At 44.1% G+C, this 23,503-nt stretch overlaps 2 protein-coding genes and 3 pseudogenes across 6 annotated transcripts; 3 read left to right on the top strand and 2 right to left on the bottom strand.

Annotated features, from left to right (window-relative positions):
* Nucleotides 1-90: 90 nt before the first annotated feature.
* LOC310781284 (gamma-crystallin M3-like) lies at nt 91-733 on the bottom strand (the record flags this gene model as incomplete). Its single annotated transcript, XM_083641875.1, has 2 exons — nt 91-366; nt 473-733. The coding sequence occupies 2 exons, from the start codon at nt 731-733 to the stop codon at nt 91-93; spliced, it is 537 nt and encodes a 178-aa protein (XP_083498001.1).
* Nucleotides 734-5,704: 4,971 nt separating this feature from the next.
* LOC310781288 (gamma-crystallin M3-like) lies at nt 5,705-13,009 on the bottom strand (the record flags this gene model as incomplete). Of its 2 annotated transcripts, XM_083641880.1 has the most annotated exons (3): nt 12,773-13,003; nt 6,083-6,331; nt 5,705-5,986 (listed from the first exon to the last, which is right to left on the bottom strand). In XM_083641880.1, the coding sequence occupies exons 1-3, from the start codon at nt 12,962-12,964 to the stop codon at nt 5,705-5,707; spliced, it is 723 nt and encodes a 240-aa protein (XP_083498006.1). In that variant the 5' UTR covers nt 12,965-13,003. The 2 variants fall into 2 exon arrangements, with proteins under 2 accessions (XP_083498006.1, XP_083498007.1); XM_083641881.1 differs by lacking the exons at nt 5,705-5,986; nt 6,083-6,331 and adding an exon at nt 12,015-12,290 and having other exon boundaries at nt 12,773-13,009.
* On the top strand, nt 8,470-9,582 carry LOC310781281 (1-acyl-sn-glycerol-3-phosphate acyltransferase gamma pseudogene; annotated as a pseudogene). The gene has a single exon. The product of its transcript is annotated as a 1-acyl-sn-glycerol-3-phosphate acyltransferase gamma pseudogene (transcript).
* Nucleotides 13,010-16,195: 3,186 nt separating the features above from the next.
* On the top strand, nt 16,196-17,005 carry LOC310781666 (gamma-crystallin S-1 pseudogene; annotated as a pseudogene). The gene is made up of 3 exons: nt 16,196-16,204; nt 16,340-16,633; nt 16,733-17,005. The product of its transcript is annotated as a gamma-crystallin S-1 pseudogene (transcript).
* Nucleotides 17,006-18,818: 1,813 nt separating this feature from the next.
* Nucleotides 18,819-21,023, top strand: LOC310781665 (gamma-crystallin M2 pseudogene; annotated as a pseudogene). The gene is made up of 3 exons: nt 18,819-18,836; nt 19,845-20,087; nt 20,751-21,023. The product of its transcript is annotated as a gamma-crystallin M2 pseudogene (transcript).
* Nucleotides 21,024-23,503: the final 2,480 nt, after the last annotated feature.

The following is a 23,503-nucleotide window of genomic DNA, read 5'->3' as shown; positions in this document are numbered from 1 at the left end:
TGTACTGTATGTCATGATATGCTTGTTAAATTAATTACAACACCAGAATTTAAAAAGTTATCTCATTTATTGATGTTAAAATTACAACATTTAGCACATATCAGTGATACGCTTCATGCTCATGAACCTGTTTCCGCTCCAGCCCATCTCCCTGAAGTTCCTGTACTCTCCAGGCCTGAAGTACATCATCTTGCCTCTGTAGTTGGGCTGCTCGTACATCAGCCAGTGGCCATCCATCACATTGCAGGAATTGCACTCGTTCATGCGGTAACGATCCATGAAGTTGTCACAGTCGTCCATCATCTCGTGGCTCTGACCTCCGAAGTTCTCCCTCTCGTAGATCTTCACCCTGTAGTTTCCTCTGTGCTGTAAAGGAAATGTTGCAAACATAAAATGCAAATGTTTTCAAACTATCAACCACTCAAAAATATATTTAAAGGAAATGCTATCAAAAGAAGAATGCATATCCTACCATGGGAATCATACGGCAAGACCTGATGCCACCGCTCCATCCCCACATGCTCATGTAGTCGGCGTACTCTCCCCTCCTCATGAAGTACTGGTTTCCCATGTAGTTGGTGCGGTCGTACACCATGAAGCAGCCGCTCTCCACCCTGCAGGAGTGGCACCTGCTCAGGTAGGAGGACATGTCAGCGGAGTCGCTCATGCACTCATAGTGACGGCCCTGGAAGTTCCTGTCCTCGTAGAAGATAACCTGCAAACATAATAACATTTTATTAGTACCGTTTTCAATTAGCCCTGATGAGCTAGATAGATAGATAGATAGATAGATAGATAGATAGATAGATAGATAGATAGATAGATAGATAGATAGATAGATAGATAGATAGATAGATAGATAGAGTACTTTATTCATCCCCGTAGGGAAATTCTGGCGTTACAGCAGCAGTACAGTAGCATCAATGACATCAACAACTAATTAAACAATAAAAAGTTACACAAATTCCCGTAGGTAAGGTGGTAAGGTTAACAAATGCTTAATAACGACTAGTTGTAAATGTGGTGAATGCCAATTAGGTCACAGCATTGTAATTTTGACATTGAAGACTATTAATATTTTTCAATGAATGAATGAGCTCCAGTGCCTACCTTGCCCATGTTTGCGGTTGTTGCTTTGCACTCAGGATTGAGCTGTGGCTGCTGTGTATTCCAGGTGTGGTTACCCCTTACTTTTATACTTGCCCAATGCAAAAAACTATGTCGAGCTTCTATTGTGCAAAGCCCTGACACAGCAACATAGCATAGAAGGCAGAGCAGTGACGACTTTGAAGGGTTATTATCTAAAACTGTACGCCATACATCTCTGTCACAAATGCATGTGTACTGTATTGTTCTCTAGCATAAAGAGTTCAACAGAAGCTTCCAACGGCACCACAGGACAAATATAATTTCTATCTGCCACATTTCATGAAATATTTCACTTAACCAATCGAATAACAAATGTAATTAGATTTTTTTTTTTTTGCAATAATTGATAACACAGCTTAAATTGATCCCCTCACTCACAACTTTCGTGACACTGTAGATCATGATAGTATCATCATAAGTGTCCCAATACAGAAATATAGATGGACATATTCCAAGAAAGTTTAGACTGATAATGGGTATTTCATTAACATTTCTTTCGAGCCAGATAAAATGGACAATCTACAGTATCTGTCCTGTTCAACTGTCTATCAGCCATTAAGGACTGGATGGCCAATAACTTTCTCCAGTTGAACCCTGACAAGACCGAGGTCCTTATTGTTGCCCCGGACAGTATTGTTCCTAAGGTTGCGCAATGTATGGGGTCTCTTTCATCTTCAGTGCGAACTAATCTCAGGAACCTTGGAGTTGTTTTTGACCAAAACATGTGCTTAGACAAACATATCAAGAACGTGAGCCGGACTTCATTTTTTCATCTTAGAAATATTTCTAAACTCCGTTCTATTGTCTCTCAAGCTGAGCTAGAAATGATTATACATTACATGCCTTTGTATCTTCTTGTTTGGACTACTGCAATGCTCTTTTTACATGCCTTAGCAAAGCATCTTTGGACCGACTACAAGTGGTCCAAAATGCTGCTGCGAGGCTGTTGACCAAGTCCACTAAGAGATGCCATATTACCCCCATTTTAGCTCACTTACACTGGCTGCCCATCAAATTTAGGATCCAGTTTAAAGTTCTTATTTTCACTTTTAGAGCCCTGCATGGTCAAGCACCTGCCTACATCTGTGATCTGTTACATCCCTACTCCACTAGCAGGCCACTTAGGTCTTCGGACCAGGGCCTTCTAGCGGTTCCTCGTTCGAGGCTTAAAACTAAAGGTGACAGATCTTTTCAATCTGTTGCCCCCAATCTGTGGAACGCCCTTCCATTAGCTTTAAGATGTGCTGCCTCCATCGACATTTTTAAAAAACAGCTAAAAACGCATCTTTTCAGTTTGGCTTTTACTTAGCCTCTTGTTTTTCAATGTTTATTACTTGTGTTGCATGTGATTCATTCATTTCTGTATGATTCACTGTTGTTTGATAAATTGCTGATTCATTGTTTTAACTGTATTTGATGATGTGAACTGTGAAGCACTTTGTGACCTTGTTCTGTGAAAGGTGCTATATAAATAAATTTTACTTACTTACTTACTTACTATTTTGATTTAAATAATATTGTGGATGACGGCTAATACATTTTTATGAGAGTTGAAATTAAAATCTTGCCTCAGGCAGGGATGCTTTTTAGTTCGTTTCAGTTCATGCTGCCCAATTACAAGCAAATCAGGGCCTGTCGTCCCACTATTAAGACATTTTGCAATAAGGTGGGGAGGGTGGTAGTCAAAACAAATCAAATTCCAGTCCCTGTAGTTAAGCGTGAGGGACTTGTCTGCACTCTGACACAATTTAACTTATTTGGTGTTCATACCAATTAAGAACACACAAAGAAATAGCTGAATATGAATATCAGTCAAGACTGCAGTAATGGCTATCAGATATAATAAGATCAGTATTTTCAGGCGATGTCAATGCGGATATCAGAATGTATACCGCATCGACATCTACCATGTAGCCTATACCAGAATAGCAATGTTGCGTCTGCCATTGTTCTCACCTGCCCAAACAAAATCAAACTAAAGGAGTAAATTCTCTAAAGTTTCAATAAACTGCTTCAAACTGCTGGCCTGATATAAAAGATTGGATGTAATCATTCAGTGAGGAGGCAGTAGCTCAGGTCAGGAGGTAGAGCTGTTGTCTGGGAATCGGAAGGTTCCCAGTTTGATGCTGGCTCCTCCCGGCAGCGTGTCGAAGTGTCCTCAAGGAAGAGACTGAACCCCTAACCACAGATGGGGACTTGGACTTGAGACTTGCGTCTCACTAAAGTCATGTGCACACAGTGACTTGAGACTTGACTTGAGACTCGTCCTCAAAGACTTGACTTGGACTTGAGGTTTGGGACTTGCGAACAATCTTTTCTTTTTTTTTGTTAGCATGAAGGAACTCTCTACTAATTTCATCTAATCAATGTGGATACTGGATACTGGGAAAAGGGGCCGTAGCTAGTGATAGGAAGGTTGTAGAGAGTCGGGATTTGAGGGGTGGGTTGGGGGAGTGGCTAGCTAGGGGGATGTTGGTGGTGGGAGGGGGTGTGTCCGTAAGGGGCGGGGCTAAGAAAATGGGCCATAGCTAGGGATTGGATGATCGTAGAGCAGGGTTGGGCAACTATTTTTAATGGGGGGCCACATGAGAAACCCAGATTGTTGCCGGGGGCCGAACAAATATTGTCATGCCGTAACCCATGGATGGGCAACTTTGATGATAGAGAGGGCCACAAAAAAATGTCCTCGCTACCAGATTTTGCTGAGGGCTGAACGGCGCCAGCACGAAAAATTTGGGGCATTTGAAGCCAGGTTTAGAGGAATAACTCATTTTAAATTAACAATTGTGATGTCATTATTCAGTCTTAACCACCAATATTTGATCCTTTTCCTCACTCACTCTTATGTCACCACCTGCTCTCCCTGCAGGGCTTGAAATTAACTTTTTTCACCACCTGCCAATATGGCTGCTAGATTTTAAAGTTACCAGCCAATTAGAATTTCCACTAGCCGAAATGTTTTTCTTGAAATAAACCAGAATATGAGTGGGTTAATTTAAGCATAAGTATCAGTAAGTGGCCCGGGATTCTCAAAGCCTGTGTTGAGGGTCACACAAGAACAAAAATGCACTCTTGAAGCTAAATAAATCCAAAACCAACAAGTTAATTATTTAAATTTCTACTTCAATGTAGAACAGTCATTTCTTACACATGAGATTACTTTTAGCCTTTTAGTCATAAATATTATTGAAAGATATTCCATATTTCAGACTGAAATGCTATAACAGAAGAGTATTGCCCAGAATGACATGAACATTTGGACACTTATTCAGCGGGTATATTGCATGTTGCGTTCAAGTGCACTGTAAAAAAAAAAAAAAAATTTTTTTTTTTTTGCAATTCCATCGCGGGCCACACAGGGGGCGCCCGAGGGCCGCATACGGCCCGCGGGCCGTATGTTGCCCATGTATGTCGTAGAGTGTCTGGGTTGGAGGGGTGGGTAGGGGGAGTGGATAGGGTGGTGTGGGTGGTGGGAGGGGGTTGGGCTAGGGGAAAGGGGCCATAGCTATGGATAGGAAGGTCGTAGACTAGAGAGTTGGGGTTGGAAGGGGAGTGGCTAGGGGTATGTGGGTGGTGGGAGACTAGGGTTAGGAACATTTTCCATGTTGAAAACGATTAGTCGTGTTGTTGAGATAGATACCCCCAAACATTGCCTAAATTGCCATAAGGCTGAATGACCAGACCACTGCGCTGTGGGCTTCAAGGTATTTGTGCTTGTACAGTACATGTTTGTGCTGGACAAACATGGATGTAGAAGACTGCAACTTGACTTGTTGACGGAGGCATAGTACAAGCGTGAGGTGGTTATTTCTAGTTTTAGTTTAACTAGTTTCTAACTTGATTAGCACTACTTCTACTCATGTTACCTCCTTTACTCTGCACTGTAGAACTGGCTGCTACCTGAGGGGTAGGACTTATTTTCCCTCTCCAATCAGAAGTCTGCATTGTCTAATACACGTAAGAGACATTGATTGAGTGTCATTGGTCCAAGAAATTGCAGTTGGTCAATTTGATTTTAAAGTTAGTATCGACGTAGAATATGCTGTACTAGGTTACAAGTTAAAAAATTACACTTTGCATTTATATGGCCCACAAAAGTAACAATTTCTATCTGTATTTGACCAACCAAATTAATTGTATATGTACCGTATGTCAAATTGCCATGCACTGTATATAATATTGGCCTCTCTAATGGTAAATTACTAATCAAACTAATTAGACTTCTCATAGCAAACAAAAACCAGACAATCTCTCTGTTGCTGTTGCAGATCAATGTGAGATCAGTGTGTGGCAGGCAGCATTGCAGCAACAACAGCAGCAGCATACACCAGTTGTCTCTTGCAATGAGACAATAGTGGAGACAGCAGTGTTCACTACAGACCAACTGTCCTTAGGCATAGGAATAGCTAAACGCTGAATTGTGATCATGCCTTTCTCATCCAATATCTATCATTTTGTAAAAGTTCATAAAGCCTGCTAGGGATGATGAATTGGTTATACTGGTCATTTCTAATATTTATTGATTGCATTTTCAACACTTGTGCCTGCTCTGTTGTTAACAGGATTCCATGATGCGTCTGATGGATCCGATCCTCATGTCCATGGGACCCATTCCCATGTCTCTCATGCTCCTGTACTCTCCAGGTCTCAGGTAGATCATCCAGCCTCTGTAGTGGGGCTGCTCGTATATCAGCCAGTGACCGTCCGTCACGTTGCAGGACTGGCAGTCAGACATGCGATAGCGCTCCTGGATGGAGTCACAGTCTTCCATCAACTCATGCATCTGACCAGAGAAGTTCTCCCTCTCGTAGATCCTCATGCAGAAGGTTCCTCTGTGCTGTGTCGGGGAATATAATTCGATTGAGCTCTCCGTTTGCATATTCAAGCTTACATACATGAACATCACTTCACCAATCAGCATGAGGCCTCATACCATGGGGATCATACGGCAGGATCGGATGCAGTCACTCATGGCCGTTCCCATCAGACGCTGGTTGTCGCGGTACTCCCCCGTTCTCACCAGCATCTGGTGGCCCATATAGTTGGGGCGTTCATAGACCATGAAACAGCCACTCTCCACCCTGCAGGAGTTACAGCGGCTCAGATAGGAGGTGAGCTTGGGGCAGTCGCTGCTGGTCTCATAGGAACGACCCTGGAAGTTCCTGTCCTCGTAGAATATGATCTGAAAATAAAATTGTACATTTCATTCAGTTTATTGTACAGTATTAACAGCTTACAATTTCAGATTCTTTTTGAAGTAAAAAAAAAAAAAAAAAGTCAGTTGAATTTACAACGGAAAAAGATGAGTTATCTTACTCTGCCCATTGTGGTTTATTCCTATCCTGCTGTGATACATTGCATCTCTCTCTTTATACCAAACTTGATAGTGAAATTATCTATGGAGCCATTGTTTTGAAGGCCTTACTCAGCAGCATAGCATAGAGGACCATAATGTTTGTTAACTCGCTCTGTAAATGGTTATTATTCCAGACTGTATGCATCTGGGGCAATGCCAATTGCTGCAGCTCTCCTATGGGAAACAGGTGGGTGAGAACAGCAAATATCAACTGGGACTCTAGTGTCAGTGTGTGAGGTAGGGCTGTAGTCGAGTCTTATCTGTAACCTGAGTTGGTAACGTGAAGTCTGCTCCTCTCGCCCTGTGCGATATGGGGTCAACAGCAGTCAGACTCAGAATGGGACAGACAGTAATTTTGTTCTGTAAGTCAACTACCCTCCACAAAACCATACAAATATTTCCGTGTTTGTTTTCTTAAAATAATCATTCACCATGATGGAGGCTACTATGTACTATGAAACTTGAAAGTAACCAAATCACACAAAATACCCGCAAAACTAGTTTTCAATCTATTTTGGCTCATTGCCAGCAATGTGTGTGGCAGTGATATCTGGGGGGGAGACCGATTCAAGTCCGAGACGAGACGAGTGTGAAAGCCAACCGTTCCGAACCTCATAGACAACACACGGAGCGAGGATACACTGCAGGCATAGTTGATGACGCAAGTGCACTCTGTTCCGTTTCCGAGCGCGGAAGAAATGTTAAATGTGAAAGATGACATCATCATCGAGTGTTCGAGTGACATCACAATTCTATACATAAGGGATGTGGGGGACAAAACTCATGCCAACTCCACACGCTCCACACCTCAGAAATTTGCCAAAACCCATTTCAAGGGTCTGGCTCGAGTGACACCACTGATGACAAGAAATTGGCTCGGACCATAGAAACTCCGATTGGGCATGCTAAGCACATGATTTGGCATTTTGGCATGAGTTCGGTCACACGCAAGGTGCTTTCTCACTGGCGCCCTGGTACCGTTCACAAGCACACTTGTCCCCAAATTGACGCCAGTTTCGGAACATTTGACGAGTGTGAATGTTTTGTTCCGTTCTGCGCCCGGGCGCGCAAGAGGGAACCATGACAGGATCCACTTGAAAAGGTGGTCTGGGGAGCGCTTTGGCGTGCCCGGGCACAGAACACTTGCGAGTGTGAAAGCCAACCATTCCGAACCTCAGGGCGAGGATAAACTCCAGGTATAGTTGATGATGCAAGTGCACTCCGTTTCTGAGCGCGGAAGAAATGTTAAATGTGAAAGCTGACCAGCGGGGGAGAGGGGAGGGGAGGGGCAATCGTTCCCGGGTGCGGATCAGAACGGATCAAAGCAATCGTTCCCAGTGAGAAAGCAACCTGAGTATGTTCAGAACGCCGCCCTGTAATTGCTCAAGTGACATCACTGGTGACATCACTCACTGATGACATCACCATTGATCAAGTGACATCACTGATGACATCATCATCGAGTGTTCGAGTGACATCACAATTCTATACATAAGGGATCGGATCAAAGCAATCGTTCCCAGTGGGAAAGCAACCTGAGTATGTTCAGAACGCCGCCCTGTAATTGCTCAAGTGACATCACTGGTGACATCACTCACTGATGACATCACCATTGATCAAGTGACATCACTGATGACATCATCATCGAGTGTTCGAGTGACATCACAATTCTATACATAAGGGATGTGGGGCTTTAACCGACAAACAAAAGCACTCTGCAACCTGTATTACCTCAACTCATTCAAATTAAGATCAAATTAAGAAGACTGTCTCCAGAGGAATTTGTGTCAGAAGGCATCTAAAAAGTACAAAAGATCAAGGGACTTGTCAGACTCCCAAGTGGACTATTTTCAGGTCCGTATTGGCTGAAGGTCAGTGTAAGTGGGACTTGTAAAAGGATCCCACCAAGGTTAGTCGTAGTGTGTGCGGAGAGGAACCCACTCAGCTCTCTGGGCTTCTCAGCCATGGCTCTCCTAGCCTACCTGAAGAGCCTGTTCATCTCAAAACTGCTGCTGGGCTCTGTGTTTCTGGTGAGCGGCCTCATCATCAACTTCATCCAGCTCTGCACCTGCCTCCTCTGGCCCATCAACAAGCAGCTCTACCGCACAATCAACTGCCGCCTCGCCTACTCCCTCTGGAGCCAGCTGGTGATGCAGCTGGAGTGGTGGTCGGGCACAGAGTGCACCCTGTACACAGACCAAGCCACGGTGGACAAGTTCGGCAAGGAACACGTCATCATCATCCTCAACCATAGCTTTGAGATCGACTTCCTCTGCGGTTGGACCATCTGTGAAAGATTTGGCGTCCTGGGCAGTTCAAAGGTTATGGCCAAACACGAGCTGCTGAAGTGCCCTCTGATTGGCTGGACCTGGTACTTCCTGGAGGTAGTCTTTTGCAAGAGAAAGTGGGAGGAGGACAGAGACACTCTGTTCAAAGGCCTGGATAGGCTCAAAGACTACCCCGAATGTATGTGGTTTCTGCTGTACTGTGAAGGCACCCGCTTCACAGAGAAGAAGCATGAAATCAGCATGCAGGTCGCAGAGAGGAAAGGCCTGCCCAAGCTCAAATACCACCTACTACCTCGAACCAAAGGCTTCACCACCACACTGCAGTGTCTCAAGGGCATGGTGACTGCTGTTTACGATGTGACTCTCAACTTCAAAGACAAGCAAGCTCCCACTCTGCTGGACATCCTCAACGGCAAGAAGTACAAAGCTGAGATGAGTGTGAGGCGGTTCCCTGTGGAAGACATCCCAGACGACGAGGAAGAGTGTGCCAACTGGCTCCACGAGCTCTACCAGGAGAAGGATGCACTGCAGGAGCACTACCAGAAGGAGGGCTGTTTCCCCGGTCCCACCGTCATCCCACACCGCCGGCCGTGGACGCTGCTCAACTTCCTGCTGTGGGCCACCCTGCTGCTCCTGCTGGCCTGCATGGTGGTTGTCGTCGTCTCCCCTCTGTTCATCATCGTCTTTATCCTCTTCCTCTCCGTTGCTATCCGCTGCCTCGTAGGCCTCACCGAGGTGAAGAAAACCAGCTCCGGCTACGGCAACCTGGAGGCCAAGAAACAAAACTAGACCCCGTCACACACACACACACACACACTTCCCCATGGGCGGGTGGGTGGATGGATGGTTGTCTGTGGGTGGGTGGGTTGATGGATGTGGGTGGGTGGGTGGGTGGTTGGTTGGTTGGGTGGATGAATGGAGGAGGGTTGGAGTGATCCATGTATATTACCACTGACAATGAGCCTAAGCCTTTGTTCACACCTGGGGCCAGTTGCACCAAGTGGTCTTACGACTGGTCTTAAGCTAAGTCGGTCGTAACTTTACGACCTAACAGCTACGCCGGTTGCACCAAGAGGGCTTAAGCCTTCTTTTCACTACGCCCAGGCGTAACTCTTACGCCTGGTCAGGAGGAGGCGTAATGAAGTGCCTGCTTGTAACAGAGATCTCCGTGTCTATCAGCGGAGACCTGCTGTAATTGAGTCCTTACCGTCCTCATCGTCGTAAAGTTGCCTTCGAAGCATGACGTTAGATTATAACAAACTAGTTGTGTGGCTTTAGCCTTCCCAAATGTTGAGGGTAGTTTTTTAGAATTTAATACATAGAATTGGGAACGTTACATTCAATTTCATTCAGACTGCCTGGCACTAATCGCCACCATTTTCCCCCTGGAGCTTCTACAGGAGGAGGGGGGTGGGAGGAGGGAGGGTGCAGTGACCACTGAGCTAAATAAAAAGGTAGTGACGCACATACAGTAGTGGGTGACGGCGCGAGGCACATTTTTGGCCCAATCAGGGCACATTCCCCGGCAATTCACATGGACGCGCATTGCTACGACCAGCGTAGTTAAGACCAGACATAAGCCCTATTGGTGCAACAGGCGTAAATCCACTCTAAAGACTGGTCTTAACTAAGACCGACGTAGGAGTTACGACCAGGCATAGTTAAGACCACTTGGTGCAACTGGCCCCTGGTGCTTAACAGAAGCAGAGCTGAAGTTGAGCTCACACTGAAGTTGAGCTAACCAGTCACACAAGAAGCACTCTCTTTTCCTCAGCGCCTCGCTCGGCGTGCCTTGACCCCGCCCACAACTGCCATTGACTTCATGCTTAATGGCAGCTTCACTCTTGGAAAATAGGACTGAATCCTGAACGATCACTTGAGCGCGGCTTGAGTGTGGCTTGAGCAAGGCATGGTGTGAACAGCCTTGCCTGTTTACAAGGACGCTGAAATGAAACTTGTGGGTTCAGCGTAGGTTGGGCGTCAAATCCTAACTCATTACAAGTTATGGTTATTGAGGTCATCCCCAAATCTGTGAGATGCAGAGATAGACTCAAACATCTCCAAAGAGAAACCTTTTGGATAGTAGCTCTCAAAGCCACTACATTATCTTGTGTTTTTTATTGCTTTTATCCATGATGTGAAGCACTTTGTAACTGTGTTAGTTTGCTGATCGGCTGATCCCTCGTATAGCCATGGATTATCAATAAAGGCTTTTTAAAATGTTCACCTTTTAACAGTGTGCCTGGGGCATCTTCTTTATGGGCCTTCTCTTTTTTCCAGTTCTGTTCGCTGTCAACATTGATTCACCTAAGGACCCACGCAGCACTCCTATCCATATGTTTCATTGTAAAAACAAGCTTGTTTAGTGCAGTAGGGGCATGTGGGAAAAGCGGCTGCTAACTGAAGTGACCTTGGTCAATACGGCAACAATTTCAAAGATTTCTGTTCACATTACTTAGTTATTATACATAAAAAAGGGACCAGGTTGAAAAATACCGAAATTCTATTCTATTCTATTCTATTCTATTCTATTCTATTCCCCAACCGCTCCAGTGGAGCTTATCAGTGGCCAGCAGATCAGACTGTGGTTGTACTGGTCAGCTTCCAGGTATGAATGTGTGTGTGTGAACAAGGCACTTCTGAAAAACAGAGCATTGCTCTCAGTGAAACTCCCCCTGGATAAATAACGGTTTAAATCATCTTGGCTGAAACTTTAATCTACACTTTCTGGTCATCTGTTCAATTCAGGGTCATTTGAATTTGATATAAAGTATGACTGTAATTCAATAATGTAAATTAGCTTAGGCTATAAATGTTATGGTACATATGTGTGCATCAGACTATTTTCGCTAAAATGCTCTATGTCTATGTATCTGTAAATAAACACTGAAATGAAATGTATTCACCCTTGGTGCATCAATAAGAATTGATTATTATTATATTATATATTTATTTAATTTATTGTTATAGTTTATATAATTTTGTAGGCCTGCAATATTGTCTTTCTGCTTGTACTGTGCGTTGGCCATGTCAGTGTCGAAAATATTATAATTATTATAATAATAGCTCATTCTTAGGAGTTGTGTTTGCACGGACCAATAATAGGTTTAATCTTCAGGTCAAAACTTGTTAGTCAGATACCATTATTCTATCTGATTTCATGGCAAATACATCACAAGATGAGAGGGTGGCAATTTGTAAACACTTTATTTCACTCTTTTTCAACAGGAGTCCATGATACGCCTGACAGAGCTGAACCTGTTGCCGCTCCAGCCCATCTCCCTGAAGTTCCTGTACTCTCCAGGCCTCATGTACATCATCCTGCCTCTGTAGTTGGGCTGCTCGTACATCAGCCAGTGGCCGTCCGTCACGTTGCAGGACATGCAGTCGTTCATGCGGTAACGGTCCATGATGTTGTCACAGTCGTCCATCAGCTCGTGGCTCTGGCCTTGGAAGCTCTCTCTCTCGTAGAGCCTCATCCTGTAAGAGCCTGTATGCTACGTAAGAACACACAGAGGAAGACATGTTTACATGGGACTCAACATTTTAGGACTGCAATTATGCTGTTGTTACTTTGTCAAGTGTGTTTATTCTCCAGGAAAGTAATGATTGATATTGATATTGATATTAAAGGGACACTGCCGATTTTCAACCAGCTTTGCATCATTACAAAATCAGTAGTATAATTGAAAACAGTTTTGCAGGCGTTCATTTAGTTTGACAGTTATTGATTGAGTCAAGTTGTGGACCATTGAATTTGTGCAGGAATGACATCAATGGGGTCCACAATTGAACTCAAATCAACTTAATTATGTGCAACATAAATCAGCATTGAAAATCTGCGGGGTGGCCCTTTAATGCATTTGACTAGATATGACTGATATTTAAATCTAGATCCTCATATAGAATAATGTTCATCTTTTTACACGTGCAAAATAGAAGACCAAATCCAGGGTGACATGATCTGGTCCTTCCATACCTGAGGAATTAAACGGCAGGAACAGATTGAGTCACTCATGCCAAAATGCGCATAGTCGGCGTACTCTCCCCTCCTCATGAAGTACTGGTTTCCCATGTAGTTGTTGCGCTCATAGACCATGAAGCAGCCGCTCTCCACCCTGCAGGACTGGCACCTGCTCAGGTAGGAGGACATGTCAGCGCAGTCGCTCATGCACTCATAGTGACGGCCCTGGAAGTTCCTCTCCTCGTAGAAGATAACCTGTGAAAAACATGAATTCAAGTTGATGCTCACATTCAAATGCATTTAATATGAAGTGGTTGATTATTCCTTTTCTGGAATAACCCATCACCTGTCCATTCTTATTTAACTTTGTCTCATGTCATTCTCTTTTCCTCTCTTCCAGTTGCTTGTTGTAGTGTGAGTCATCTTTACATACCTTGCCCATGTTTGGTGATCTGTCGTTGTGGGAATCTGTCCAACCACCTGTGGCTGCCAGGCAGCTTTTATACTTTACACGCATCATAACAGGGTTTTGTTATTCAAATGATCTGGAAGCTGATGAATAAGCAGGTCTGCGATCGCTGTTAATTTTCAGTTGTGCCATCATGATCCAGAAGGCAGGGGAGATGAGTGAAGACAGACATGAGGTAGACAAGGGGGGGGGGGGGGGGGGGGAGGACTGAACTGCAGTCTTAATTAAACTCTTTAAATAGAGAATGTTTATTTTTACTATAGATAATACATTTACTCAACATTTTCAATACCATTCTGAAGGCAATATGACCTTAAAAGCACTATGGCTGGGGGGATATGGGAGCCTCAGGGTCCCTGATGCATCCACACACTCCCCCTACCCACCCCTCGAACCTCGCCTCTCTACGACCTTCCTATGCATAGCTCCAGCTCCTTTTCCATAGACCTGCCTCCTTTCCTGACCACGCCCCTTCCCACCACCCATATGCACCTAGCCACTCCCCCTATCCGCCAGAGACGCTCACAAGTCATTTTTTGCAAGACCAAGTCAAGTCTCAAGTCTTTGAGCTGTAGTCCAAGTCAAGTCGCAAGTCTTTGGTTACAAGTCCAAGTCGAGTTTCAAGTCCAAGTTTCATGTCTGTTACGGATGAGCGTTCTATCATCTGTTGGATGACATCCAGTATGCTTAGAACACTGAATAGCTCAAACGGAAGGAAGGAAAGGAATTCAAACATGTACTGTATTATCCTCACTCCTTTTATCTATTAAAGCAGCTACGAGCAACTTTTTCGATTGTTATTAAACAGTATAATTACAATATTGATGCATCACATCTTACCTATAATAGTAGCTGAGATCAAAGCCGTGTGAATTGGAGATTGCTCCCTTGGATGATTATTAAGTCTGTGTCTGTCTAAACTCGCGTCAACAGGGGGCTCTCTCTCTCTCTCTCCTTACCGCCGGCCCGGCTACCCGGAAGTGAAACGCGGAAGTGAAACCCGGAAGTGAAACGCAGCTGCCTGCCTTGCCGTTTGCGCTGCCTAGCAACATAACATAAACAATGTGAACGCCACGCATATTCTCGCGAACATCTCTAGTTATATTCTAACAGGTTTTTCGGAAGTTATTTTGTGGTTATGGCCGAAGTGGCTGCTGCAAACCGTTTCATTTCACTTCCTGATCTTCCCTGGCCACAGACAGCCTACACTGGCCGATTCACTCGGGGCTCAAGCGAGACTATAGTCCAGGCATTTTACGCAAATATGTGGGTCAACCTCACACTAATTGCAACAAAACCAAACTCAACTGATTTTGTATCCTCAATATGTCCTCAATGAAGGAAAAAAAGTGTTAAGGAAATGTATGAAGGGAAAGTTTTGAAAATGACCTAAATATGATGGTAGCCTATGGAAGCCTATGGAAGCCCTTTTTTTTTTTTTTTTAATGTGCCATAAATCTCATCACTTATATCCTGTATGTGTTTTTTGCTTCAAGGAGAAAATAAAAAAAATAAAAAAATAAGTAAAAATAAATGTTAAAAAATAAATAAATAAACGTTTTTGGTAGCATCATATAGGTCATTTTCAAAAATTTCCCTTCATACATTTCCTTAACACTTTTTTTCCTTCATTGAGGACATATTGAGGATACAAAATCAGTTGAGTTTGGTTTTGTTGCAATTAGTGTGAGGTCAAGTGACATTTTTACTGGACTACTACTCTGCGTTGGTCTCGTCGACTATTAGAGGTAAGATGTGATGCATTGATATTCAATTTATACTGTTTAATAACAATCAAAAAAGTTGCTCGTAGCTGCTTTAACATGCAGTATCAGCATTGATTAGTTGACACTTGACATTATTATTAGTAGACCTTTCCTTAATACACAAAAATAAAGATTGTTCACAAGTCCCACATCTCAAGTCCAAGTCAAGTCTCAAGTCTTTGAGGACAAGTCTCAACTCAACTCTCTGTCACTGTGTGTGTGTGACTTAAGTGTGACTCAAGTCCAAGTCTCAAGTCCAAGTCCCCATCTCTGTTACCCACCCATCGAACCCTGGCTCTACGACCTTCCTATCCATAGCTACAGCCCTATTCCCTAGCCCCGCCCCATTCCTAACCACGCCCCTCCCACCACCCAGATATACCTAGCCTTTCCTCCTACCCACCCCTCGAACCCCGACTCTATGACCTTCCTATTCCCAAGCAATCTGATCGAACCTGCTGCAAAATGTAATGGGTTCTTCCTTGGCCCATGCTACACACCCTTCCACCAAGTTTCATGAAAATCTGCCCAGTAGTTTTTCCGTAATCCTGCTAACAAACGGACAACCCGACAAACGGACGGACAAATAGCACCACAAACATGATGATGATGATGTCATGCCCCACAATCATTGAGCGATGTGACTGATGATGTCATGTCCAACAATCGTCGGGTGGTGGCCAGTCATGAGATGTCATACCCACTGATGATGTCCCACTGATGATGTCATAGACATTGTGACACCTGTCATATGAATCAACTTTGAGATCTCTCATGGACCTGCTGCGATCCTTACAATTCTTTACTGAGTGATTATGCAGTCTGTCAGTGCCGATTCAATTTATGTGATGATCTGCAATCGGCATATGTACTGTGGTTTAATTAACTAGTGGTTGGTATTATTCCATATATAAAAATATACAGAAATCCCACGATTATAATCATGTTGCACTTATTGTTTATTTACTGTTTTACTCTATCAGTTGGATCGAGCATTGACTGAGCTTTAGATACTTGGCAATGTTAAACAGCTATTGTCTGTGGATGCATGATTCAGTGCATTAGAACAATGGGCTGAGTCTAGATGAATATTTGAATAGTAATATCTGATTCATGTACTGCTAACCATGCAATTTGCTAGTATTGTCTCTGCCCTGTATAAAGAGTATGTGGCTACTGAGTCTAGTATTCTGAACTCCAGAGATGGAGAAGGTGAGGACTTTTGTGTTTACAGTTAGTCCATTCACCTTTTTACGGGACCAAAACCTTTTCTCTGAATTAGGTGCAAGAAATAGAGAAGGCAGTGTAACAATGGAGCTTCATTTAAGTGCAAACATAGGTGTCTAGCAAACCCTGTCTCTCCTGATAATCTGTCTACATCTATATATCTCTCTCCAGATTGTGTTCTACGAGGACAAGGACTTCCAGGGAAGGTCCTACAACTGCAAAGGAGACTCGGCCAACCTGTGTGGCTACTTCCGCCGATGCAATTCTGTCAAGGTGGAGGGTGGCTGGTGGGTGCTGTACGAGCGTCCCAATTACATGGGCTACCAGTATATCATGGGTCCAGGAGAGTACAGTGACTACCACCGCTGGATGGGCTTCAATGACTGTGTCAGATCCTGCCGGATCATCAAAAACGTAAAACACAACGCATGTCCACACATCTCAAAAATATCAGCAAAGAATGTTCCCTTGTAACACAAAGTGCATTCATTTGAGGGACTGAATTTGTTTCAGGCCGGCGGGCCGTATAAGCTGAGGCTGTATGAGCGGCCAGACTTTGACGGCCAATCTCTGGAGGTGGCAGAAAGCATGGCGTCGGTCCAGGAGCAATGGGATAGTCGTGAGGTCCAGTCCTGCAAAATCCTAGAGGGGTCCTGGGTGTTCTTTGAGCAAGCCAACTTCCGCGGCCGCCAGTACCTACTCGAGAGGGGAGAGTACCAACGCATCTCAGACTGGGGAGCGGTGAAAGGAACTGTGGGGTCGATCAGAACAATGATGAAGTTCTGAAATGTTCCTTACCAGTAACACTGAGAGTATCCAGTACTAATGTAATGCATTCCAATAAATCTCTTTGACGATAACCTTCAGTTTGTGCCTTTGCTTTGTGTGAGGTTTAAGACAAATTTATATTTAATATATAATAGAATAGAATAGAATAGAATAGAATATGATAAAACAGTGACTTATTTGGCTATTTTGAAAATGATGTATTGTATAATTTATATTATCTATTGTATGATCAACATGTATTCTTTGCAGTTACCATACTACACAACAGGCATTCAAAGCCACTCCAAGAGTCAAGAAAGTTGTTTATTTTCCATATATAGAAAATATATCATACTGATAAATGGCGCAGTATGATGGCCTGATGGTTTCTAACAGGCATGGATGGCACTGTCTGTTCCCTCATCTGCTCCCAGGAGTGCGATAAATGATGCCCCTAATAATACACATACATGTGATCTAAATTACATGATCTGTGATATTAAATAGATGTACCCTTCCTTTCTAAAGAAAGAGAATAATGCTTATATGCAGAATTTCATTATTGACAACTTCCAGATTCCTTCATAAACACACTTGAAAACACTTCTTCAAACTCAATTTGAGGATTCATACTGTATCATATCACATACGATACTGTACGTCATACTATCAGGTCTTGCTCAATTCAATTTGTTCAATCCAATGTTTTGCCTTCCTGTGACACAATATGTTTATGCTTGCATGAAGCTCATTTTGTCCTGCATTAATGAAAAAGATCAAATTTAACTTTAAGCTATAAACCTTTTAATCACACCTAAAGTATATCAATACATAAGCTGAGTACTGATCATGCATCAAATAATGCCTATTTAACGCCTATTTAATTAACTCAGACTGTAAATTCATATTTAATGCCTACTGAAGACTCCTCCACTCATGTATATATTGTATATATATTGGATTTCACTTGCAACGTTGTGATTGTCCTTTAGTTATTTTTCCTACTTCTTTATCTCTGAATGTTGACATGACCGCTACGCTGCATTCAGACACTAAGACAAATTCCTCATATGTTAATTTGCATATTGTGGCAATAAAAGTGATTCTGATGTTGATTCTAATTGCAGAAAGCAAAACTATCCTTGCCACTACCAGGGCCAGGGCCAGAGCCATTGTCGTAGGTTGCAACACGATCTCCATCAGTTATAGTCCTGCAGTCAAGTAGGACAACTTCCAGTCAACATCCTCATTGTTGTACATTGAGTGCTTTGCCTGTGAGGATGCACTCAATGTGAAATAAGGAAATAATGAGACTGACATCTATGAAGTCTATCAGGGAGTCTAACATCTGAGAGAGCCTCAAACACAGCCAGTTAGCTGCACACTGAGGTGTGGTTGTAGATAGAGGGCGGGGCATCATGAAAGTCTGAGTGCACCTATCCTGTCCCACACAGACGTTAAAGCGTACCTACAGAGCCATGTGGACATAAGCCAACTTCATGGTATCTGCCTCAGCACCAGCTGCAGGGGAAAACTATTTAATTGAATCAATCAATCTTTTCTGGAATCATGCATCGTGAGATCAAAAGGTCAGACAGCCATCGCCTTACAATAGCTAGTAAACATTGTATAAAGCCGCGTATTTTTAAAACAATCGCAACATCAGCTGCTGTGTAAATGCTGAGGGTATTCAAATGACAATGATTCCCCTGGCAGTGCGTTTCAATGTGCCCGCATATATATAAATCTGGCCCAGGTCGGTAGGCAGTACGGTGTACGGGAGAGTGGCGTATAAACAATCTGTCATCACAATTTGGTGTGAGCCCCAAACATGGAACGCGTGGGAAAGGTAGGCCGTCAAGCAGCTGATGCTTGTGATCGTATGTGCCCTAAGATTTGATTTGTTACACAGTCATCACTCGTCATCAGCTGTGCAAAGTTCAAGTGACATCATTTGCGTTGCCTTGGGTGTGGTGCTGTTGAAAACACGGCAGTCTTGGATGTGTCATTTTTGGGACAACGCACACTTGTGTTACTTTTTGACACACAATACTTTATGTCAAGAACAACACATTATTGTGTTAAAAGATGTATTGTCGTTATTATGTTGTGTTAAAAGTAACACAAGTGTGTCCCCAAGAAAACACACACGGTGTTTGTAAGTGTATCTGTGTACTAGATCATTGTCAATTACCAAGCACCAAGTGATCTACTTCCAAGACAAGAGGGATCATGGATAATATATCCAGTAATACAATTCACGATTTCAGACGGACAAGCCCGGACAAGCCCGTCTTTATTGTCACACGATTACAATCAACACATGCACGGAGGGCCACAACACACACATGCTGACGGTGGCCGGTGAAATTTGTCCTCTGCATTTAACCCATCCTGGCTTTGTCCTTTCCTCCGGGGGGCAGGCCAGGAGCAGTGGTCGCTTTCTCGTACAGCCGACTTCGGATGTTGTCGTCACTGGTCGGATGACGATGACGATCTGATCTTCTGCATGTTTTTAATGGGGGGGGGGGGGGGGGTTATATACGGAGGAACCCCCCTGGGGGAGCACGGGGAGAACATGCAAACTCCACATAGAGAGAAAGGCCCTTACGACGAGATACGCCACCTGGGCAGTAAGCACTGAAGATATGGGGGGGAACACAACCACAGCGCCCACAGTGTCCCAGGCGAGAATCAAACTCAGGACCTTCTGACTGCGAGGCGACAGCTCTACCACTGAGCCACCGTGCCCCAGAGAGGATTCAGAGAGGGCTGAGCATGACTGTACCCACTAAAGAACCTCTGTCCTTCATCACTCTCTCTCTCTCTCTCTCTCTCTCTCTCTCTCTATGCACAGATCACCTTTTATGAAGACAGGAACTTCCAAGGTCACTACTATGAGTGCAGCAGTGACTGTCCTGAGCTCAACACCCACTTCACCCACTGCAACTCTGTCCGGGTGGAGAGTGGGAGCTGGGTGCTGTACGAGAGGCCCAACTACCTGGGCTCTCAGTACATTCTGACCAGGGGGGAGTACCCCGACTACCAACGCTGGCTGGGCTACAATGACAGCATCAGGTCGTGCCGGATCATCCGAAATGTGAGTGTGTAGCCTACAGTATAGCCTACAAGAGGCTCTGAGACGTGCAATGATTTATAGCAGTGGGCAGACAAGCAAGTTAGGATGTAGTGTTACAATCAGGGGCGGACTGGGATCCTAATTCAGGCCGGGCATTAGATACCAAGCAGGCCAGGCCGATACGGGCCGACGCGCGTTTGGGGCGTTTGAAGCTCAATTTGGGCCGTTTGAAGCCCAATTTGGGCTGTTTGAAGCCAGATTTGGGCTGTTTGAAGCCAGATTTGGGCTGTTTGAAGCCCGATTTGGGCCGTTTGAAGCCCAATTTGGGCCAAGTCCAATTTTACAATGAGATGCACCCACTTTAAGCCTTTTTTTTTTTTTTTTGGCAGGCCAGGCCAGGCCAGGCCACCGGGCATTTGCCCGACGTGCCCGATTATGCAGTCCGCCACTGGTTACAATACTCCAATCTGTTGTAGGAGACAAACTGCGATGTCAGTTGTGTTGCCACAAGGTCAGCCAATGGCTTCAGCTAACAAGAAACCAATGCAGGCTTTTCATGCAATATGAATCATTTTAATGTTTTAACTTGTTGCATAATTTAGATGTCAAACGGGCCATATATTGTTTGATGTTTGTCCAGAGATGGAACTGAGTCATGTTGACATCCTGCTCTTGGTGTTGCAGACCTCTGGCACGTCCAGGGTGCGCGTCTACGAGCGCCCTGACTTCGGCGGCCAGCTACTGGAGAGCAGCGAGGACGTGTCCAACCTGCCAGAGTGCTGGCACGCCCGCGAGGTGCACTCTGCCCACGTGCGGGAGGGCGCCTGGGCCTTCTACGAGCATCCCAACTTCCGCGGACGCCAGTACCTGCTGGAGAGAGGAGAGTACCGCCGCTTCACCGAGTGGGGAGCCATGCACCCCACCGTGGGCTCCTTCCGCTGCGTCCAGGACTTTTAGACTGTCTCTCTCTTCGTTCATGTTTTACTTATCACTTGTAAAAAGTTCTTTGCACATTTAATAAAAACGGATTGTGCTCAATACAGTATATACATATCCCTCTTGACTTATTTGGGAGTAACCTATGATAATCAGAGATGATATCAGAGACAGGGACTCGAGTCACATGATTTGGACTGGAGTTAGTGAATTGCTTGAGACTTGATGCATGAAGAGAAGACTTGAGACTTGATGGCCTGGTGATTTGGGACTTGACTTTGATGACATAAAAAGGTCTCTAGAGTCTTGACAAAAGATTGTGTGTTTGTGTAAATGACTCAGATTGAAAGTGATCAGAATCAAAATCAGAATCAGAATCACTTTTATTGCCACAGTATGCAAGTTACATACGAGGAATTTGTCTTAGTGTCTGTATGCAGCGTAGCGGTCACATCAATATACAGGGATAAGAAGTAGGAAGATAACTAACGGCAATCGCAAGGTTGCAAGTGCAATCAAATCGAATCAAATCGAGTCAATATATACAATATGTACATGAGTGGTGAAGTGTTCTGTGGATGATAAATATGAATTTACGTTGGATTTACATGAGATTTACAGACTGAGTTAAATAGACGTTAAATAGGCAGTGGATTTACACAAATTTACAGTCAGAGTTAGATAAGAGTTTACATTGAATGTACATGAAATTTACAGGCTAAGTTAAATAGGCATTAATGTGCAGGGAATTTACATCAATTTACCAGTCCCAGTTAGACAGGCATTAAATTAGATACAGTATGAGTTCCAGTTTTATGGGGGGGGGGGGGTTCAGTTGAGTTTAGGAGGAGGTAGTGAGTAGTGATGTAGTGATGAGATTTGTTCCACCAGATGACTGAATTTTAAATTCCATTTTCTGAAATTGTATGGAATTATTGCATTTATTGAAGTTGAAACTGATTATAGAAATCAAGCTTGATTAGTTTGTTTTAGACTTTAGACTTGACATTAATGACTTGATAATCTACATTTAGACTTTAACATTATTCATATCACATTATAAACGTCGCAGATCTTCAACCAACTTTGTACCATTGCAAAATCGGTAGTATTATGCAAATGAACAATATTATGTGTTTCACTTCCCTCCATCTTGCCTAGACCGAGAGCTCCCCGTTCATTCACAGAACCTCCTGGTTCAAATGCTGTCATTTGGAGCCATTTTGCCATGGTGTCACTATTACTATCACTATCACCGTACTATCACTATTGCTCTCCCTACCTTCATTCGCAGGACTTCCTGGACAAATCAGAATCAGAATCAGAATGAGCTTTATTGGCCAAGTATGTACACACAAAACAGTTACGCACAGGCTAAACCAATCATTTGGATAGGGGTGCATCATGGGCAAAATGCAGCCCCAGGGCCGGACCATCTCAATCCAGCCCCCAATGTCCTCAAATGAAAACAAAACAATCCCCCAAAAACTCAATAAAAGGCAGAAATATGTTAGTAAATCTCATCTGCTACAGCCATTGGATTTCTATCACTATTATATCAGGAGATTAACGAGAAATGACCAATCACAGCGGGAGAGAGTGTTAAAAATAGGGAGACTCCCGTGAAAATCCGGAGTGTTGGCACGTATGATCTCCAATGTGTGGCCCTTTGCTTACTTTATGTAAGTCAGTGTGGCCCTCTGGGGGAAAAAATGGCCCTTCCCTGATTTAAACATTTACATTAAACATTTCTGTCAATAGATTTTAGGATTAACGCCTGCTGCCTAAATATATCAAATTGATTACTAATTCACCATTATGCAAAAAGAAGCACTTGTTCATCATAGATGACTTGTTAATATACTGAAGAACCACTACTTTGCAATAGGGGGTCCCTGAATGGCTGCCAATTAGCCCATTGATACGCGGTTCGCGGTCTTAAAGGGATACACACACAAATGCTGCATCAGGTATCAATGGGTTAATCACAAGTGAAGGCTTGTAAATGCTGCAAAAATCCACCCGCCTCACTAGGCTAACAGCTGCCTGCTTACCCGCCTCACAGTAGGCTAACAGCTGCCTGCTTACCCGCCTCACAGTAGGCTAACAGCTGCCTGCTTACCCGCCTCACAGTAGGCTAACAGCTGCCTGCTTACCCGCCTCACAGTAGGCTAACAGCTGCCTGCTTACCCGCCTCACAGTAGCCTAACAGCTGCCTGCTTACCCGCCTCACAGTAGCCTAACAGCTGCCTGCTTACCCGCCTCTCAGTAGGCTAACAGCTGCCTGCTTACCCGCCTCTCAGTAGGCTAACAGCTGCCTGCTTACCCGCCTCACAGTAGGCTAACAGCTGCCTGCTTACCCGCCTCACAGTAGGCTAACAGCTGCCTGCTTACCCGCCTCACAGTAGCCTAACAGCTGCCTGCTTACCCGCCTCACAGTAGGCTAACAGCTGCCTGCTTACCCACCTCACAGTAGGCTAACAGCTGCCTGCTTGCTTCTC

This window comes from Poromitra crassiceps, assembly GCF_964638095.1.
Source record: "Poromitra crassiceps genome assembly, chromosome: 8".
Taxonomy (NCBI): Eukaryota; Metazoa; Chordata; class Actinopteri; order Beryciformes; family Melamphaidae; genus Poromitra; species Poromitra crassiceps.
Note: the sequence above shows the minus strand (reverse complement) of the source record. Positions and strands in the feature narration are given on the sequence as shown.